The 20,205-nt window shown below is 37.5% G+C and overlaps 1 protein-coding gene across 4 annotated transcripts; it reads left to right on the forward strand.

Annotated features, from left to right (window-relative positions):
• Window positions 1–529: 529 nt before the first annotated feature.
• Window positions 530–12,503, forward strand: LOC103339045 (exportin-4 protein). Of its 4 annotated transcripts, none has more exons than XM_089042977.1 (33): window positions 530–652; window positions 876–990; window positions 1,524–1,611; window positions 1,809–1,917; window positions 2,201–2,299; window positions 2,437–2,479; window positions 2,585–2,656; window positions 2,772–2,867; window positions 3,012–3,221; window positions 3,596–3,779; window positions 4,243–4,354; window positions 4,446–4,532; window positions 4,659–4,797; window positions 5,358–5,454; window positions 5,565–5,624; window positions 5,810–5,919; window positions 6,367–6,471; window positions 7,027–7,100; window positions 7,755–7,830; window positions 8,390–8,581; window positions 8,791–8,862; window positions 9,206–9,277; window positions 9,356–9,420; window positions 9,519–9,621; window positions 9,696–9,827; window positions 10,179–10,322; window positions 10,492–10,599; window positions 10,694–10,744; window positions 10,808–10,885; window positions 10,967–11,080; window positions 11,345–11,541; window positions 11,634–11,703; window positions 12,119–12,503. In XM_089042977.1, the coding sequence occupies exons 2-33, from the start codon at window positions 898–900 to the stop codon at window positions 12,305–12,307; spliced, it is 3,441 nt and encodes a 1,146-aa protein (XP_088899103.1). In that variant the 5' UTR covers window positions 530–652; window positions 876–897; the 3' UTR covers window positions 12,308–12,503. The 4 variants fall into 4 exon arrangements, with proteins under 4 accessions (XP_088899103.1, XP_088899102.1, XP_088899105.1 ...); XM_089042976.1 differs by having other exon boundaries at window positions 583–723; XM_089042979.1 differs by lacking the exons at window positions 530–652; window positions 1,524–1,611; window positions 1,809–1,917 and having other exon boundaries at window positions 892–990.
• Window positions 12,504–20,205: the final 7,702 nt, after the last annotated feature.

Here is a 20,205-nt window from a genome sequence, read left to right on the forward strand (position 1 = left end):
TTGGTTTGCCAGTTTGGGCCTAAGCCCAATTCTCTTTCTTTTTGCATTTTTTTCAACATTGTTTGCCCAATTTTAGCTAACAAATTCACAACTTGCTTCATACATAAATCATTTTTTATATTACAAAACCATCATAAAGCTCAAAATGTCATAAAACTTCATATTTCACTAACTAATATAGCTCAATTCAAATTTTCATATATCGTAATTAATTAATTAGAGTATTACACATGTAAAATAAAATATAAATAAATAAATATACACACAAACAGTTCGGTTCCATTTAAGCCAGTTTACTTTTTCTTGATCAAAACCAAATTAAACTAAATCAAACCATATATGATCCGGTTTGATTTTTAAACCGTTTAACTTTTTCTTGATCAAAACCAAACCAAACCGATAATTATAGTTTGGTTCGGCCGGTTTCATCGATTCGGCCAGATTGATGCCCACATCAGGCACAAACAAATTGAACAATTGAAAACAGCCACGTTTAACTTAAAAAAGGAAAAAGCCCTATAAAAAATGCAGTCACATTATTTACACTTCTCTCTGTCCTCTCTCTCTCTTCTCACGTTTACTCTTAGAAACAACTCCTCTTGTAAACAAAACACATTCTCTCTTTCTCTCCCCGTGTCTCTCTCGTCTCCTGGTGATCTAATCTTTTCCTCTTAGCTGCTAAACACCATGATTAAGCCATAATCTCATTTCCTTAGTAGCAAGGTTATCTGTCTGTGCTTGCAATGTTATTGTAGTCACTCAAAAACAATTTTGAAAGTTTTGAATTGAATCTAAGGAGCATGCATATGGATATTCAGTGACTTTCTGCTGTTGGTGCTTTTATTTTTATTTTAAATAATATTTATTTTGAACAGAGGGATTTCGGGTGAGGAAAACATGGAAGGATTTCCAGAGAGAGGTAAAGCGGCGGACTTGGGCCAGCTTCAGTCCACCATGCATTCCATCGAGCTCGCTTGCACATCTATTCAGGTCTAATATTTTTCTCTCACACTCTCTTGGCTCTGTTTGGTGCTTCGAGATGGAGGACATGAAAATATATTGCATTCCCTGTTGCTTAGAGAGTTGAACGAAAGCTGTGAGAGTGAAATTCTTGATTTTTTGGTTTGATAATAAAAAGAAACAGAAAAAGAAAATTCGACTTAGTGAGAAAGAAGGAAAACACTAAAAACCCACAATCGCAGTTGGTGAGAATTGGCTTGTGTAGCTGGGATTCATGAATTTAGGAATTTGAATAATACTCGAGACTGCAAACTAATTAGAAAATTTGGATTCCGAATGGCGTGTTTCTTTTTTTTTTTTGTTCTTTTTTTTTTCTTCCCCGTATGAATGCCATTTCTTATTAGCAAATAAGATATGACCATGTCATTTGTCATTTCACTTGGTATCCAAAATATAAATGAATTCTATAGACATATGTACATGTGCATGCATTTACTTGAGATCCTATAGGCATGCAAGTTTGCGTAAGAGCACCCTCTTACATATGGGTTGCCCTTGAGCAGATGCATATGAATTCAGCTGCAGCTGAGGCAACTATTTTGTCACTGTCCCAGACTCCCCAGCCATACCAGGCGTGTAAATTCATTCTTGGTAAGTTAAAAATTCTTTATTCATGTTAGACATAAATGTAGTTTTCTTTTTATCTTTTTGGTTAAATAACTGTACATGAGCTGATGATAATGAAAATAGGATTGCTGTAATTGATGGTGCAAGATTAAAGGCAAGAGTTTGGGGAACTATAAATGTCCCATCCAATTATTATGCTGATAGTGATTTTATAATTTCAGAGAACTCTCAGGTGGCCAATGCAAGGTTTCAGGCTGCAGCTGCAATTCGAAATGCAGCTATTAGAGAATGGGGTTTTCTTAGCTCTGATAACAAGAGAAGCATGATTAGGTTATGTCACTTTTGAAACGTATTGCTCTTTGTTTTTTCCCTCATAAGCAATATGAATAAACTATTCCGCAACTATTCTAGTTTGTTTGCTTTATAAAAAGAGAAATAATAATATTAGTTCACAACTGGAGATCTTTCTTAAAATACCTCAATTGTTCTTCTATAACCAATATACTCGTTATAGCTTGTAATTTGGTATAGTTCTTATCATTAATAATGATTAATCATTAGTTTATTTATATGTTTGTTGATGATTCCTTGAATATGTATATTTTGTTTGCAGTTTTTGTCTTTGTTTTGTTATGCAACATGCTAATTCACCCGAGGGCTATGTTCAAGCAAAGGTTTCTTCTGTGGCTGCTCAATTGTTGAAAAGGGGCTGGTAAGTGGTGCATGATTTTCTATGTAAATTGGCCTATGAACTCATGATAGGAGAGAATTCCTGGTTTGGCTATGATTTAAATGGAACTTTATAAATTAGCATTTCAATAAATTTATCTTGCCAAGTATTGTGTGTAGGCTTGAATTTTCAGCTACTGATAAGGAGGCCTTTTTCTATCAGGTATGAAATTTATATCTTATCATTTGGGTATCTGTGTATCTCTCCAGCCACTTTTTTTGCACCTGAGGTATCCAGGATTCTTAGAGCAGCCAATTATGATTGCAGGTAAACCAGGCTGTTTATGGCATTCATGGTGTAGATGTTCAGTTCGCTGGAATTAATTTCCTTGAATCTCTGGTATAACTCTTTTTCAGCTTACTTCATCTAACTAGTTATTTTAGTTTCTGTCTTGTTTTTGCTTCAGCGTTTAGGATGTTACCAAATTTACGACCAAGTATTTCTTTTGTTTTAGGTTTCTGAATTTTCTCCATCTACTTCAAGTGCAATGGGACTTCCTAGAGAGTTTCATGAGCATTGCCGGAAGTCATTAGAGCTAGACCATTTGAAGGTTTCACTACTGGCGTTTGCATCATGTTTTTAAAAGCATTTGATTTATTTTATATGAACAGAGTTTTCCTTTGAGGTGATTAATGTGGCGGTCTTTTGATTTTGCCTCTCTGCTTACACGTTGTTTTGTTTATTTCAACAATAGACATTCTACTGCTGGGCACGAGATGCTGCTTTAAGTGTCACAAATAGAATCATTGAGTCTGACTCGGCTATACCTGAGGTTAAAGTCTGCACTGCTGCATTCCGCCTCATGCTTCAAATTCTGAACTGGGAGTTCAGTACAACTGCATTTGCTGATGGAATCAAGCAAGGAAGTGATTCACCTAAGAGGTCCGAGTGTAACTTAGTGCAGGTATTTGCTTCTTTAAAGTTCATAGCATGAAGTCTTCATATTATAGAAACATTATTGATATAACATACTGACTGAAAGCACTCATGAGAATAGATCTAAGTGTGGATGAGTCATCTTACCTTTTTTATATGTTTGTTTGTGGTTTCTGAAATAACAGATCAAATATTAGCAAATCCTTTTATTAACGTTGTTTTTCTTATTAAAATCATAAGAATAATAATCATGTTCATATTACTACTGTTTCTGGCTGAAATACACTTGTACCTTCCAAAAATCTTGTAACTATGTAATGTTCAGCCATCCTGCAATATGGTATAGTATTGAGTGTGTTTTAGTGATTGATGAGTTTTCTGGTCTCTCTATGTTACTTGTAGCCTGGTCCTGCTTGGCGTGATGTTTTGGTTACTGGTGGCCATATAGGGTGGCTTTTGAGCTTATATGGAGCACTGAGACAGAAGTTTTCTTGTGAAGGTTATTGGCTTGATTGCCCCATAGCTGTCGCTGCACGAAAGTTAATTGTACAGTTCTGCTCCTTGACAGGAACCATATTTCTTTCTGGTAAAATTGTTTCCTTTCCTCCTGTTCTATAATTGTAACATGTTTTATTTTGTTAATGTCATTTACTTTCCTCTGTATGAGTCAGATTACGATATAATCATCTGATGGAATGTGTCAGATGCCTGTTTAGTTTGGTTGAAACTATGAACTGCCTTTGTGATAAATTTTGCTAGGAGTCTTACACTCGATGTCAATATGGGCCAGAAGTTGATGGATTATGATCTGGTTTCCTGTGAACCTAGCATTAACCTTTGAAAGTTTTAGTATCTTAAATGGATTTTTTTGGTTTTGGGCGTTTAATTTATGGCTAATTGATGGTTAACAACACTGGTCAAACTAAAAATGGAGATTGATTTTGAATGTTTTCTCAAGTAGAAATTGATTACTTATGTGATAATAGTTATATGGTTTCTTCTGTATCTATCTTTCATCAGTCACTTTAGTAACTTGTTCAATGATCTAGATAATGTACAAATGCATGAGCACCATCTTCTCGAACTGCTTTCTGGAATAATACAGTGGATTGATCCTCCTGATGCTGTTTCTAAAGCTATTGAATGTGGAAAGAGTGAAAGGTTATATCCTTGTCAATTATTGTTTCCTCCTAACATATAGTATTTCTTTTTGTTTTCACGATTTTCTCAAGTTCATTTTGGTTTTCTCCAGTGAGATGCTTGACGGTTGTCGTGCGTTGTTGTCCATTGCAACGGTTACAACTCCCTCTGTGTTTGACCAACTCTTGAAATCAACAAGGTCAGTGGTGGAGTTTCTGATTATTGGTTGTTTAGTTATCATTTATATTAAGGTAATTGTTATGATGGCATTTCCTGTCCCATGTTATTTAGTTTGAATGGGGTCAACCTTTGCTTTGGAATTCAGGCCCTATGGCACTCTTACCTTGTTATGCGTACTGATGTCCGAAGTCGTTAAGAACCTCATGACTAATAACTCTGAGGAAGAGACGTGGAGCTGGGAGGCACGCGATATCTTACTAGATACCTGGACTGCCCTCCTTGTGGTAAATGTTTATTTATTTATTTATTTTTATTTTTATTTTTTATGCAAAATGGTATGCGTTAGTTTGTGGAGATTTTATTCTTCCCCCATATTTGTCAGACAATGTAAACTTACTTTTCATCGATCATTTATTGATACCAATTTTAAATATTATAGTTCTATTTTGTTCTAGTTTTGTTTAATTGTCATTCCATGTTACTATAATACATGCTTCCCTTTAATGTGCAATTCCTGTCCTTTAAATAGAGCGACTTCCTGCTCACCGCTTCTTGTGCCTTACTACCCCTATCTATAGAGCTGCTCTACTGGGTGAATTAAAAAAAGGCCTTAAAGGATAGGGGGGAGAGAAGTGTACTAGAAAGGATCAGCCTTGAAGGTGGCGAGCTCATTTGTTATTTTGAACAAAAATATTATTTAATGGAGTTTGATCAGTGTGGCGGGGTTGTTTCTACATGAAGAATGTGTAATTTTCTCACATTATGTTAAAGTTTAAGGCAGTCATTGAGTGTTTCTTCTCTCTCTCTCTCTCTCTCTCTCTACTTTTTTGGAAATTCTCTTCAGCCAATTAATAGGAGTGGCGGGAATGCGTTGCTTCCAGCTGAAGGGAAAAATGCCACAGCTAGTTTATTTGCCTTGATTGTACAGGCTGAACTAAAAGGTAATTCTGACATATTATTTTGTTCTCGTTGTTTTGATTCCAAAACCATTTTTCCTGCTTTTATTTTCAATTATCAATCAGTACATGATGGTGAATCCTTTGTGATACAGCTGCTTCTGCATCAGCATTTAAAGATGATGACTCTGACTACCTTCAAGCATCCATTGTAGGTATGGGAGACTTATATATAAGACTCTTCCTGTCATTATGTATATTGGTTGACTTGTTCAAACGAAGAACAGTGGCATGGTATTTACATAACAATAGCAATCATCATTATCATTATCATTATCATTACCTTAACTTAATCTTTTGGTTTGATATTATTCACCTTTCTACTGTATGGTTAATGCAGCCTTGGATGAGAGGTTAAGCTCCTATGCTCTTATTGCTAGAGCAGCAATTGATGTCACAATTCCTTTGCTCACAAGGCTGTTTACTGAGCGTTTTGAACGGCTTAGTCAGGTGTCTTTACCATTTTATTTCAGAAGGATATCTCTATTGAAACATATATTGGTGCTCAAGTACTATTTGTAATGTAATGTTGCTCTTGAAACTCAATGGTGGGGGATATTCTACAATATATTAGTCATTTAACGTGTATTGACTTTCCATAAATTCTCTTCTATTAAGCTTCTTGGCTTGATTGCTGTAATATTTTTTTCTTATAGGAAAGAGAGCACCACATGGAAAAGCTCATGAATTAATGGAAATTACCGAATTTCTGATTAAAAGAATGGAAAAATCAAAGTTGCTACTTTAGTTTTCTTCATTCTAATGTCAGCTCATTTTCTCTATTAATAAAGCGGGAGAAAATAATATTTCTTATCTCAATGAAGTGTAACAAATAGCTAACGTCTCTTTTCTTTTTCTTCTCATCCAGTTACTTATAAGTTATTCACTTGTTTTTAGGGCAGGGGCATTATTGATCCAACTGAAACTTTGGAGGAACTTTACTCATTGTTACTCATTACTGGGCATGTAATCGCTGATGAAGGGGAGGGAGAAACACCCCTGGTAATGGGTCAATTATTTCTGCTTATTTGAGAGCTTTGATATGCATTAACTACTGCATGTGTTGTTCATTCCCCAGAGTTCATAAAATCATATGGAAGTATGAAAGTGTTTTGGGGGAGGGAGAAACACCCCTGGTAATGGGTCAATTATTTCTGCTTATTTGAGAGCTTTGATATGCATTAACTACTGCATGTGTTGTTCATTCCCCAGAGTTCATAAAATCATATGGAAGTATGAAAGTGTTTTGTGGTCCCCAATTCTGATTGTTCATATTAAATACATCCAATTTTGATTGTTGGAAGAAAGCTAAAGAATAATTAATAATAAGATAAGACATAAAGAGGGATGTTTTATTACACAAATTTTTTCGCATATTAGGATAATCTACTTGATTTTAGTAGTCACTTTTTTTATGTTTGAGTGTGCTGAACTGTCTTCTCGTTTGTTGACACTCTATAGACAGAGGGTAACCATAAATTTTTATCTTTAATTGAAAGTCTATTTTGAATGTCCATGACTCTGAATTCTGATTATTGTTTATGTTGTGTTGTTCAGATTCCAAATGCTATACAAATTCATTTTCCACAAAATCTGGAAGCAGAAAATCATCCTCTCGTCATTCTTTGCAGGTAAGGTTCTCACTTCCCGTCAGCCTTTCTGAAGATGAAATTAGACTTTGAACTTTGTTATTCAAGATACTGAATGAGATAAATGGAAAAATTAGACTTCGTATATATATATATATACAGAGAGCTTCCATTGAGGGATCCCTCAAATAAGCTTATTTGAGGGACACCTCTTGTAGGGCCTACTCCGAATTGTATTTCACTAATCCAAACCGTCTATTTTGTAGATACACATTCAAAGATCATCTCTACAAAAAATCACTTGAATCCGACATCATTTGACCATTCAATTGAGTTATTGAAATTTTAGTACTTTCTTGAAGCACCGTGTTCATTGATTTTGTAGGACACAATTGGATGTCGAAACGGTTTTCGATTTATCTAATTTTTTGTAAGGATGATCTATGAATGAAGACCTAAAAAATAGATGGCTTTGATCATTGGAAAAAAAATTGTAGGGTACCCTAAAGGGCGTCCCTCAAATAAAATTATTTGAGGGATCCCTCAATAGAAGGGGACTGTATATATATATATATATATATATATATACATCATACATTAAAGCACAAACTTATGATCTTAAATCAAACCAAGTACCTTTATTTAGACATCTTGTTTATGTGTTGGCCTTTCTCTTGCTTTAATTATTTGATGCAGCTCAATCATAAGGTTTGCTGAGAAAAGTTTAGAACCAGAAATGAGAGCATCAGTTTTCAGTCCTCGACTCATGGAGGTAACACTAAATTCATTTATGCGGTCCCATATTACATACCTTACGTGCCATGCATTTCAATATTATGGGTGTCAAATGCATATCTGGTGTGTAACTATACCTTGCAGGAAGCATATATATATGAACCAAATGTCCTCGACACCAACAGGCCTTTAGGGATCTGGTGTCTAAAGAACTTGAGATTCTTTGAGAAAACATATTTTCTTAGTTCTATCTTGTTTTGTTGTATAGGATGCTATTTTTGCTAACCAATAGGAAGCTACGTTGTGCTCCATTATATGTGTTTAGGTTCAAGATTGAGAATTGGAATAAGTTCACGTTTTGAATGTTGAACATAGTGTACATTCATGGGTAGGGGATGAGTAGGTTATCATTTATTTAAGGATTAACAATTCATTTGGGCTCTATGGAGGAATTGAGGTTTTGTAATTTCTTGAAAAACTATTAAGCCTCCTGTATTCCATCCCTATTGTCCTTTTCAACAGCTGCTTTGGGATTCCATCTTGCTGTCTTCAAACCGTTCTACCAGTTCAGTTATTAGAGCTGATGTTTTGTGCAGGCTGTTATATGGTTCATTGCAAGATGGTCTTGTACATACCTAATGTCTCGTGAAGAAAATAGAGAAAGAAACTCCAGAAACATCTTGCTCAAATTTTTTGGAGAACACAATCAGGGAAAATTTGTGCTTGACATTATTGTGCGCATATCCTTGACAGCACTGATGTCATATCCTGGAGAGAAGGATCTGCAGGTGTGTGCTACAAAACCTTTTTCATGGTGGTTGTCTTTGATGTTGTACTTTTTCTTTTCAAACATTATTCCACTATCATGTTTCTTGATTACAACTGTGGTACATAATATACTCTGAGTGTTAAGAGGGTACTCTTTTCAAACATTAGTGCTATTCTCTTGTCCAGATTAAGATAAGGCTGGTGATGATTTTTCGGTTTTGTTTGACAGGCGCTCACATGTTTCCAGCTACTTAATGCCCTTGTGCAGCAAAAACATATTTGTGTTCACCTTGTTACATTGGTGAGTTAGATAAGTGCATGCATTTTTGTGCTTTGAAATGCATAAAATACATTATTATCCCATTAATTATGAAGAAATTCTTTTCTATAATTGTCAACTTTTGGTACTTGTAAAAGCTCAGATGCTCCTTTTCAAGTGGTTATTCCTTTATATTCTTGTGGATTATCAACTCTCCAGAACTGGAGCTATATGTAAACAAGCTTTTGGTGCATTACCTCTCTTGCGAGGATTAATGAAACTATTTACAACTAAGTTTGACATGAATTATTTGTTATCTCATTATAATTTATATGCAAGAAATGATACTCGTGAGTCTATCTTGATTTTCTAACTTTGTTCTCAGGATTCATGGCGTGACCTGGCAAATGCTTTTGCTAATGAAAAAACTTTGTTCTTGTTAAATACAGCTCACCAGGTGAGAATTTAATATGCTTTGACTTGGAGCTATTGATCATTTTTCATTTGTGTCATCTATTTGTTCCTTCTGCTCCAGCGTTCGCTTGCTCAGACACTTGTTCATTCAGCTTCTGGCTTGAGAAATTCAGAGGCATCAAACCTGTAGGTCTTCCATTTTAAGTTTCCTTCGCTGCCTACCATTTATCTTGTGGAACTTGTGATGTTGTACAGATTAATTTTTGTGTAACATTTCAATTAAGGTATGTGAGGGATCTCATGGGTCACATGGCAACTTATCTTGTGGAAATGTCAAGCAAGTCTGACTTTAAAAGCATTGCTCAACAACCAGATATTATCCTGCCGGTGAGGACAGAAATTCTGAAAGAAGTTCTATTAATTTTCTTACAAGAACAATATAACATCACAACATCTTGTAGGTCAGTTGCTTGCTGGAGAGGCTTCGGGGGGCTGCCAGTGCTTCAGAACCTCGTACACAAAAAGCAATTTATGAGTTGGGATTCTCTGTAATGAATCCTGTTCTAGTTCTCCTTGAGGTCTACAAACATGAGGTATTATTTGTATTCATTTACAATTGTGTATTTTTCTTTCACAGTATGTCGACTTTCAAAGCTCCATTTTTCTCAGACCTCCCCCTTTCTAGAGTAATTATAATAAAATTCGTTCTTCCTATTTGTGCATGTTTTTCAAAAATTGTACAGATACCTTGCCCATTTCCTTCATTAAGTTTTTTTCTCATTCATAAATCACTCAGTAGTATTTGAATTCACTTTGAGGCATTGGTATTCGAATCCCTCTAACTCTTAAGGATTTCTGTTCCCTTATGCTTTGACCTGTGGTGAATCTTTTTAATGGAATTTTGATAGTACATTCATTTATACTGATCTTCAATTATTGTTTAGTCTGCAGTTGTATATCTGATACTTAAGTTTGTAGTTGCTTGGGTGGATGGACAAATAAGCTATCTAGAGGCTCAGGAAACTGCTATTGTTGTTAATTTCTGCATGAGTTTGCTTCAGCTTTACTCATCAAACAATATTGGCAAGGTATTTTCTTCTTCTGGGCATTGCACTCTGTTTTTGTGCGTAATTAGTGATTTTGGATGGTATGAATTGTTTATTGTGAACTCATGATTGTTGCAGCTGTATCCCACTAAGGTTATAATAACCAGTTAGTTTCCTATCTGCATGCTTTATGTCTTCATTGCTCTTGCAGATATCAATAAGTCTGTCAACCAGCTTACTTACTGAAGCAAAGACTGAGAAATACAAGGATCTACGTGCTCTTCTCCAGCTCCTTTCAAGCCTTTGTTCTAAAGATCTGGTATGGTTTTTTATTTTGTTTTTGCATTGATGTTGTTCATCTGTTCATTTCTATTAAGCTTTTTATGAATCTATTGATGAATACATAACTGCAGGTTGATTTTTCATCCGATTCTACAGCGACACATGCCACAAACATATCTCAGGTAACTTTGAATCTCATTCCTGTGACAGAATTGTAGATAATATCTGACACGTTGCTCTTGCAGGTCGTTTATTTTGGTCTTCATATAGTTACTCCTCTGCTATCGTTGGACCTGCTGAAATACCCCAAGTTTTGCTATGATGTGAGACCTTCTATCCTTCTTGAGGGAAAAACCTTGTTTCTTTATTTTCTGAAGCTAATATATGGTATAATTCTTGTGCAGTATTTCTCATTGCTGTCACATTTATTGGAGGTCTATCCTGAAACAGTTGCACAACTAAGCAGCGAAGCCTTTTCTCATGTACTAGGAACTCTTGATTTTGGTCTTCACCATCAGGTAGTTTAAGTGTTTAAACTTTAAAAAATAGTGGTGGAAACCAATTTAGGTAACAGATATATGCAAGTATTGCTCTATATTATGCTCATGTGGTGACCTGCAAGCTGAACAACCAAGACGAAGTACATCATTAGAAAAATGCATTTTATGTATGTTAGTTTTGGGCGTTTGTGGATTTTATGTTCTTGTATGTGCATGCGTTGGCATTGTTTCTTTATACAAGAAATTTGTTTGCTGAACCTGCATGGTCTAATGTTTTGTTAGGACGTGGAAATCGTTGATATGTGTTTGAGAGCTTTGAGAGCTCTTGCTTCCTACCACTACGTGGAAACAAGTGCTGGTAAAGTAGGCTTGGGCTCACATGCTGCAGGTCTTAAGGATCCTGGTGGAAATTTTAAGGAAGGCATTTTGAGCCGGTTCCTTCGCTCAGTACTGCAGTTACTCCTTTTTGAGGATTATAGGTAAAGGCTGAGACGCACATGGTGGTTTAAGGAGTTCATCCTGTTGCTTTTGTTGCAATCTTAATTTAAAGCTTTCATTTTCATGATTTCAGTCCTGACCTGGTCAGCAGTGCAGCAGATGCTCTTCTTCCTTTGATACTTTGTGAACAAAGCCTATACCAGGTAGTTCTCTCGAAGCTTTTTCTATAATGTTAACAGGGTCTTTCAATTGGATGACTGACTTTTGCGTGTTTATGTTTTGTAGTGCTTGTATGGTAATGAAGTGTCTATTATTTCTGGTTGTATCCTAGGCTATATTGGTTCAACAACTCTCCCCCCCCCCCCCAAAAAAAAAACACACCATAGGCTATTACACACGCATCACATTTTCTGAGGTTGTACTGATATATGGCAGTAGTCAAAGCTGTGTCTTTTTACCTCACCATTATTTGAGTCAATTCGTTTCTCCAATACTGCTAGATGAGTTGCCTGTGTGTAGTCCGATTATATTAAGTAGGTTCCAATCATAAATTATCACTCCTCATTTCTTAAATTATTCTTCGTTCTTTCTTCATAAATTGTTCTTGGTTTTGTGCAGAGATTAGGCAGTGAGTTGATAGAAAGGCAGGCAAATGCAACCTTGAAATCGAGGCTGACAAATGCATTGCAGTGTCTTACAAGTGCGAATCAGCTTTCAGCTACTCTTGATCGGAAGAACTATCAAGTATTCAGGAAAAATCTGAACAGCTTCCTGATTGATGTTCGAGGATTCTTGCGGACAATGTGACTCAGATCATATGTACTCTATTGTGTAAATAGGGGGGGAGGTGTGTGGGAAGGGGTGTTCTGTTCATTTTTGTACGATTGCACAACAAAAACAATTTTGGTACCTTACATGATTGCTTTGTGAATACTCCAATGAATTGTTGTGATCCCAAGCTGAATGATTGCAATTGGTACGTTAAGAGATTAACATTTAGTAACTTTACCAGGCGCTGCTATCCATCAGTTATGTCCTCTTTTCAGCCGTCAGTTATGCCCTCTTTTGTTTGTTACTCATATGCACCTTGCATATGATTTCGTTGAATTGGATTAACTAGGATCGGACACAAAGAGAAGCTACTAGGATAGGACTTGAGTTATAACGTCATGGCTCTGGCATTAGCAAGTTGTTCAAGGTTCTCTTTACCCTTTTTATTAACATCTAAACAAGTCTCATTTCAGAATTCACTTGGATTGGATGGATGGATGCAGCATGATTGCTGGTGGTCAAGAAATCTGACCCATTTGCGGTAACACTGTTTTAAACTAGGGAGATGCTATATTTGTCCTAGATTTCAAGGCACCGTGCTGTGCTAGTATTTCCTCTCGGCCTTTTTTTTTTATTTTTTTCTTTCATATATCAATTATGATAACAAAAAGGAAATCAAATTTCAACCGGCTGAGAAATCTGAGCAACTTGGTGTCTTTCCTTGGGATGTGTGAATGCGGGGCAAGCCAGCATGGTAGTCTCGGTGGCCGAGTGTGTGGTCGAGATTTGTGGTGTGTGCAGTGCGTCAGATTGTGATCTTTAATCACACGATTGTGATCGAGGAAAGAACGCCTCAAGGCCATTGGTTCATTTACCTAGGCAACAAGGTTTTTCCTTATTAAAAGCTTAGCGTCGTCGAGTTAGGCAACTATAATACTCAAACAAACAAACTTAACAGACTAAGAATTTTTGTTGAGATATGGATCAAATGGTGCTAAGAAAGACTTTGAATTGTAATAAAAGAAAATCTTGTTGATATGTTGGAGGAACAATTACAATGGATGGGGCTCAAGAACGGGGCCCATCAAAGATTTTCTCGTGTAATCATATCACCAATATTTTCTTAAGATCTCAAGTAAGAAAGAAAACCTCTTTTCAATTACCCAAAACGGGGCCCATCGAAGGGCCGGAAGAATCTAGGTCTAAACAAATATTCACCATGTCATTGTTTTGCACAAATCTCTGGCTCAGTTAGTGACTCTCCTCGATTTGTCACTTTTACTGTATAAACACGAATTTCCTGCGACAAATGAGACAAGAACACGTGTACAAAATAATATTTGTATTTATGAAATTTAGGGTTACAATCTCTGTATTGAATCCTCTGATTCGATGTCCAAAATGTATAAAGAAAATTTGTGTTTGATGCAAGGGTCGTAGAGACTTGATCTTGATCAAACGGGTAGCACAAGACTTGTTTGGTGTTTGGGATTTTCTAGGGTGGAGGAACCGGCACGTATTTGTTGTGCTTGGTGGCTCTTCCAAAGTGTAGGTGAAGAATGCAGGAAGTTTTCTGCTTCTTCTCAATGCTAGGTTTTTTTCTAGCCCTTTCTTCCGTCTTCAAGCCTCCTATTTATAGGCTCTTGTAGGATGCTTGACCTAAATAACTTTCCCTATTTAAAACCTTGTTTTGTGGGATTTTGATTTGATTTAAATCAATTCTCATAATCTGGCAATTTAACCAGATTATCTTCAATTGATTGACCTGATTAATATTTGATTTAAATCAAAGTCAATTACAGAAGATTCTTTCCCTTAATTTTGTCTTCATCTTGAACCGTCTGATGCACTCCGTCGGATGTCGCCACGTGTCACCTTTTTGACAATTAATCCGATTTTGATGAGTCACACACCACATGGGCGAATTATGGAGCCCACAATTTAATCCACTGAACCCTAATTATTTTCTCGTCCAACGAAATTTATTGCATCAAAATTTCTTTGTCTACAAATTGCCCCCACTTCATGATGCATTGTAGACATGTGCTTTGTTGCATGTAGGAGGTGCAGCTTGAAATGTTCCTTTTTTTTTTTTTTTTTTTGGGTTTGGAGTTGATATCACTAAACTAAATAATATCCAATATTAAACCCTATTTCCAACGCTGGCTTTTTATTTCCCACGTTGGATCTTTTTTTTTTTTTTGGGTTGATATTATTATGCTTAATAATATCTAATATTGGTAAGATCTTGTGAATCAAGATATAAAATCCAATATTTTCCTAAACTAGGAACAAGAAACCCTAGCATCACCAGGAGCTTTGACGGTCTTTGGCTTCTTTAAATTGAACTACGTTTATGAACATTGAGATCAACCAAATAGAACTGCAGAAAACTCCTCTTGTCGGCAAGAAGGTCTACAACTTTGAAGTTTGCATCCTCCGAATTTTCAGCAACCAAAGTGGTGAGAGTTGCTTCTTTTCCTTTGTTGTCTGATTCTTTCATATATATATATATATATATATATATATATGCCTTCTTGTAGCCAGCGGAACAAAGAAAACTAACATTGGAATTTTTAATTTTATGTTTATAGCCACCAGAACCCACCGTTTTGGGCATATCAAGAGACTTCATGGATGAATAGAAATTCTCAATTGGTATGATGAACAGCAAATTCCCTTGGCATACGAATTTACTATGCTTGCATCAGTTTTTGTCTATTTTGCTTTTTTTTTTTTTTTTTAATAGGGTGGAAAAATTTGGTAGGTTCAAGCTGCGTGCATTCTTTGGAAATCTGGAAGGTTGGCGAGCTTGAGCCGCATCGTTGGGCTCGAAGTGGAAGCATGGAGGCCACGACCTTGGTGTGCGGCGTGGGCTGGCGCTAGGGAAGGCGCTAGGCCTTGTCTTTGGAGCTGGAGTGAGCGGGCAGGGGAGATGCGGCCACGAGCCGAGTGGGGCAAGGCCACGATGGGCCTTAGGTGAGGCGTGGGCTGCAGGAGGAGATGGGCTAGGTCTTGGCGTGACATGGGCCTCCATGCTGAAATGGGCTGCGCATGAGTGTGCAAGTGGGCTGCTCCCTTTGCTTGGGCTGGTCCAAAGCATTTCGACATAACCCTTTTTTTTTATTTTTTTTATTTTTAGCTGCTGCACATCTATTACTCTTTCAATCATTTTTTATTTTATTTTATATGATGATATTTATACTTATTTATTTATTTTTTTTTTATAACAATAGGTACTTTGAAAGAAAGTGAAGAACGTAGACGTCCTATACCGCTTGGGTTTGATCCATCTCTCCGACTTGGTGATAACCCGCTCAAGCGCTTAGGCTTTACGTAGGGGAAGGCAAGTGAAAATTGTTTCTCGAGACATTCCACCTTTACCCGGCTTTTCAAACTTGTACAAGTAAGCTTTATTTTTTTATTTTTTATTTTTTTTTGTTTTTAAAATTAAAGTATGAAATCACCAGCCTAATACTGAATATTGTTTCATGTCGCTCATCTTATACAAATGGCCTTCTTCAAGTGTTTCAAGAAAGGCACCGTTACTATTCTTGAGGATGAAAGTGATGACAGGGATGAAGGTACCACATTGCTTATAGGTGCGCCACTCTTAGCTTCGGAGGTATCAGAGGTGGACAACTCTCTTCATATTCCGTCTTGGTCCCAAGAGGTGTTTTGTCAACTGAGCAGCTTCAAAAAATCCAAGTCCACAGGTAGGGACCTTCACTCCACTATTTTACAATTAAAATCCTCGCATCATACAGAGACCGATTCATTAGGGGCATTCGAACTTCTTAGCGATCGAATCCATAATGGAGCAGTGAATTGGGGTTCTGTTCTCCCGACGACTGGTGAATCTACATTCACCGAATATTACTGGGAATGGTTTGAAGATGTGCTAAGTAGAAATACCCAGGTTCTTAAGAGCGCCGGTTTATATAATGCGGTGTTTGCCTCATTATTTAGCTATGATCGACATGCTCCAGTCATTCGAGCCTTTTGTGAGTACTGGTGTCCTGCGACAAATACTCTTCATACGTCACAAGGAGAAATGTCCATTTCCCTTTAGGATCTCCATGAAATCGGCGGTCTCCCTATTACAGGTCGCTTTTATGATGAGGTTATTCCATCCGCTGAGAGTCTTAACAGGAAGGACCATAAAGGCGTGTCTTATATCCCACACATTTGTCACTACTTGTTCCTAGCATACCACAAAATTTTATAGGATTCTAAGGGAAAATCTGGAGTGAGAATGACTGCTTGGATAAAGTACTGGTATCGAGGACCATTCAAGTACAAAAAGCCTTCAAGGAAAACCATACGAAACAAGTCACAAAAGCCAAAGGAAGATTTTGATCTGTCTGGTATCATCATGGGGGCACAAACGCATGAGAAAGAGGAAGGCGTTTTTGAAGACTTGGGTATAACAGATGAAGACATGGAAATATCATACTTGGCTGTTTTCCTTGCTTGCTGGTTATGCAAATTTGTATTTCCCAAAGACGGCGTAACTTTGATCAGACCAGAGGTTTTCAAAGTTGCCGGTCGAATGGCGCACGGTGTATCATTTGGCCTAGCAGTTCCAGTATTGGCCAGCATTTACAAGGGGCTGAAGGATATTTCTAGTGCAGATGATCCAGGAAATTGTACAACTATTCTACCTTTCCATTGTGTATGGATGGTTGGGTGAATACTTCGACACACATTTTACATCATCTTCCGACAAGGCCATTCCTATCATGGCAAGGTTCTCAGGAAGACTTTCGGCAAAATTTTTTGAAGATTCGTCAGCTCGAGCTTTATTCCGGACTTGTGGTAAAGTGAAAATGAGTCGTCTGGCAAGAGTATTTTCAGAATGCAAATAACTGACTGATGAAGGTCATATTTCTAAAGAAGACTTTGAGTATCTAATATGTCTTCGTTCGGGATTCGTTTCTCTACGACAGGAAAACTACCGAGTCATCCAACCTTATAGCCCGCACCGGTTCAGTAGACAATTTTGTTATGTACAACATGTACCAGGAGAACTTAAAGATGACGTCCGGAATGGTACAGTGCTATCAGTGTACTCACATTGGAAATTATGCTTGAAGATTAGCAGTGCATCTACAATAACCCTACCCATTAAGGACAATATCCGGGAGTTTGAGGTCACATCCGACTATGTTATTTGGTGGTCGAAGGTGCATCGCTTTGAATCTACAAAATCAAAGACAGTCTCAACTGTAGGCAAGTCGTCGTCGCTTTCTCAGCCAAGATATCCTAAGTCTCAAGGCCACGAAGTTTCAGTTCATGATAAACTCACCCGTGGTAGAGCGCTCCAAGTTCATCCAGAAGTTGAAGGTAGTTCTACTACTCCTGCGCCTCAAGTTCAACACCTACCTCCGGTTGATGTTCCTTCAACTCAAGTCCTTAATGATAAAGGAGAAACAAAAAGTGTAGCAGATTCCCAGGCAGATTTCATTCCCCTTGGTCGACGCATTCGCCATTTGAAGCGAGGGCATATAAGCAGCAATGAAGACAGTGAAGTCAACTTTAGGCATAAGAAGACAAGTATCGAACCTCTTTATTGCGATCTGGACACGGCCTACCCACTTGATGACACATTCTTTTGTGATGTACCCGCTATTTCACAACCAGTTCTAATGAACGAGGTATGTGTTTTATTTCACCTTGAGCCTCCCTTTTTTATACATATATAATATTAATTAATTATATATATATATATATATTTTAGGGAGAAGTAGTGCATCATGTCCCTACTGTGTCCGAGCTTATACCATTTAATCATTTTCCTATCGAAGAGGAAAATGATGCTTTGCGCCTGCTAAGTGGTTCAGGTGTTAGCCTAAGAGGTATGATTCCAATCTTTATCACGCTCCATATTAGAAATCTTTGATTCTACTTGCTTAACCATTACTCGTCAATGTAGGTTCGCTTGTGCATCAACATTTGTTAAAGCCGGCTACTCATGCATCAACCTCTGAAATGTCATGTGGGGAACTGAAATTAGGTGTTGCAGACAAAACCTTTGGCAAAGTAGTTTCCGTTCTGGGCAACCAAATAAGGAACATAATCTTGAAGGCTTCGTTAGAAAGGCTTCCTTCATTCAAAGATGAGATTGGCAAGTTGTTGACTACCCTTGACAATGTAGGGGCGGACGTCTCATCCCTACGAGCTATGATTGATGCACTTATGGTGACCGCAGTTGACTATTGTTCTGCACACTCTGCTTACTCCCAAAAGCTGTCTCCCGAGGTTCAAAGTGATCGTTTAGCTGCTGTCGACTCTTCACTTTCTGTTGCCTTGGCTCTGCAACAAGCTGAAGAGGTTCATCAATTTTCGATACTTGAGTCTATTAAATCTGCCAACACACGTATGGAGGAGTTGAAGAGAGAACAAGAGCAATTGGAGTCAAGACTGCGTCAATTAAACGAATCACTTTCAAAGAGTGATGCAGAACTTTCTTATCATCATGGTGAGGTTGCCCGTTTGAGAGAGGATAAGATTGCAGTTGAAGAAACTCCTGTATTATCCACTGTTGATGCTGAGACTTTAGATGCGTTACGAGTTTCTTTTGAGAGATTGCGTAACGGCTTCAAGGACTTGTCTTGGGAATAGCAAACTTTTGTTGTTGTAAACTTTCTTTGCTTTATTTATATTTCTCTTTGAACTTGTCAAAGTATTGATGTTTACTAGTTAACTTTCATAATGAAATAAAAGCACTTTCTTATTTCATCATTTTTTCGAATGGTTCGGATTGATAAGGAAGCCCTTTGTTTTTATTTTGATGTGAGTGAACTTGGAATTATTTATCCAAGCTACCTACATACCCTCGGTGAAAAGGGATCAAGTCATCACGTAGTTGAAGGGACTTTTTTTTTTGGTGTCCTAACTTTTGCTTGAACCGCCCTTTCGGGTTTTGCAGTTCAACTGACTTTCTTGTGCTCTAACTTTTTCTTGGACCGCCCTTTCGGGTTTTCAATCCAACGAGCCTTTTTTTTTCTATTTTTTGTGTGCTCTAACTTTTGCTTGGACCGCCCTTTCGGGTTTTGCAGTTCAACGGACTTTCTTGTGCTCTAACTTTTGCTTGGACCGCCCTTTCGGGTTTTCAATCCAACGAGCTTTTTTTTTTTTGATGTCGTACGCAGTTTAGGCTCATGCGGGCCAGGAGCTTGGTATCATTTCATGTGTAGTACCGTTTCAAGAACTTTCCGTTGATAGGACCGACTCTTAAACCGTCCTCGGCTACGATCTTGTAAGCTCTACTTGTGTACACTTCTTGAACTACGTAGGGCCTATCCCATTTCGAAGTAAACTTGCTTCCGATTTTTTGTGTTGTGATGATAGGTCTACGTAATGTGAGGACAAGATCTCCTACTTGAAAAGATCGAGGGCGAACCTTCTTGTTAAAAGCATTCGAAAGTCGAGCTTGATAACACTCTAAGCGTTGTTGCGCTTCGAGTCTCTTTTCGTCTAGTGCTTCTAACTCTTAGAGACGTAGCTTTGCATTCTCTTCATGAGTCAATCCCTCTTGTACGGCCATCCTCAATGATGGAATTTGACTTTCTAGAAGCAAGACTGCTTCCATGCCATACACGAGTGAGTATGGTGTAGCCTGAGTAGGCGTCCGGTATGTCGTCCGATAAGCCCACAATGCTTCATTTATCCTTTCATGCCAATCTTTCTTGGTTCTTCCAACAACTTTCTTCAACAGGTTGCAAAGAGTTTTGTTGAACGCCTCCGCAAGACCATTGGCTGGGGCGTTGTAAATTGAAGAGTTGCGTTGTTTGAAACCGAAGTCTTCGCACAATTTATCCATCAACCAGTTCGAGAATGGCTTTCCATTGTTTGTGATGATGTAGCTCGGCACACCATACCGATGAATGATATTCACTTTGATAAAGTTCACTACGTTTTCTTTCTTCACT

This window comes from Prunus mume, linkage group LG8, assembly GCF_029339155.1.
Source record: "Prunus mume cultivar Tortuosa linkage group LG8, ASM2933915v1, whole genome shotgun sequence".
In the NCBI taxonomy this organism is placed as follows: Eukaryota; Viridiplantae; Streptophyta; class Magnoliopsida; order Rosales; family Rosaceae; genus Prunus; species Prunus mume.

What these genes read in the sequence shown, in the direction of transcription:
- LOC103339045 (XM_089042977.1), top strand. Translation starts at nt 898, where the DNA reads ATGGAAGGATTTCCAGAGAGAGGTAAAGCGGCGGACTTGGGCCAGCTT. An exon ending in CTGGAGAGAAGGATCTGCAG is followed by an intron (nt 8,582 to 8,790) that starts GTGTGTGCTACA and finishes TTTGTTTGACAG; the next exon opens with GCGCTCACATGTTTCCAGCT. An exon ending in GCCTTTGTTCTAAAGATCTG is followed by an intron (nt 10,600 to 10,693) that starts GTATGGTTTTTT and finishes ACATAACTGCAG; the next exon opens with GTTGATTTTTCATCCGATTC.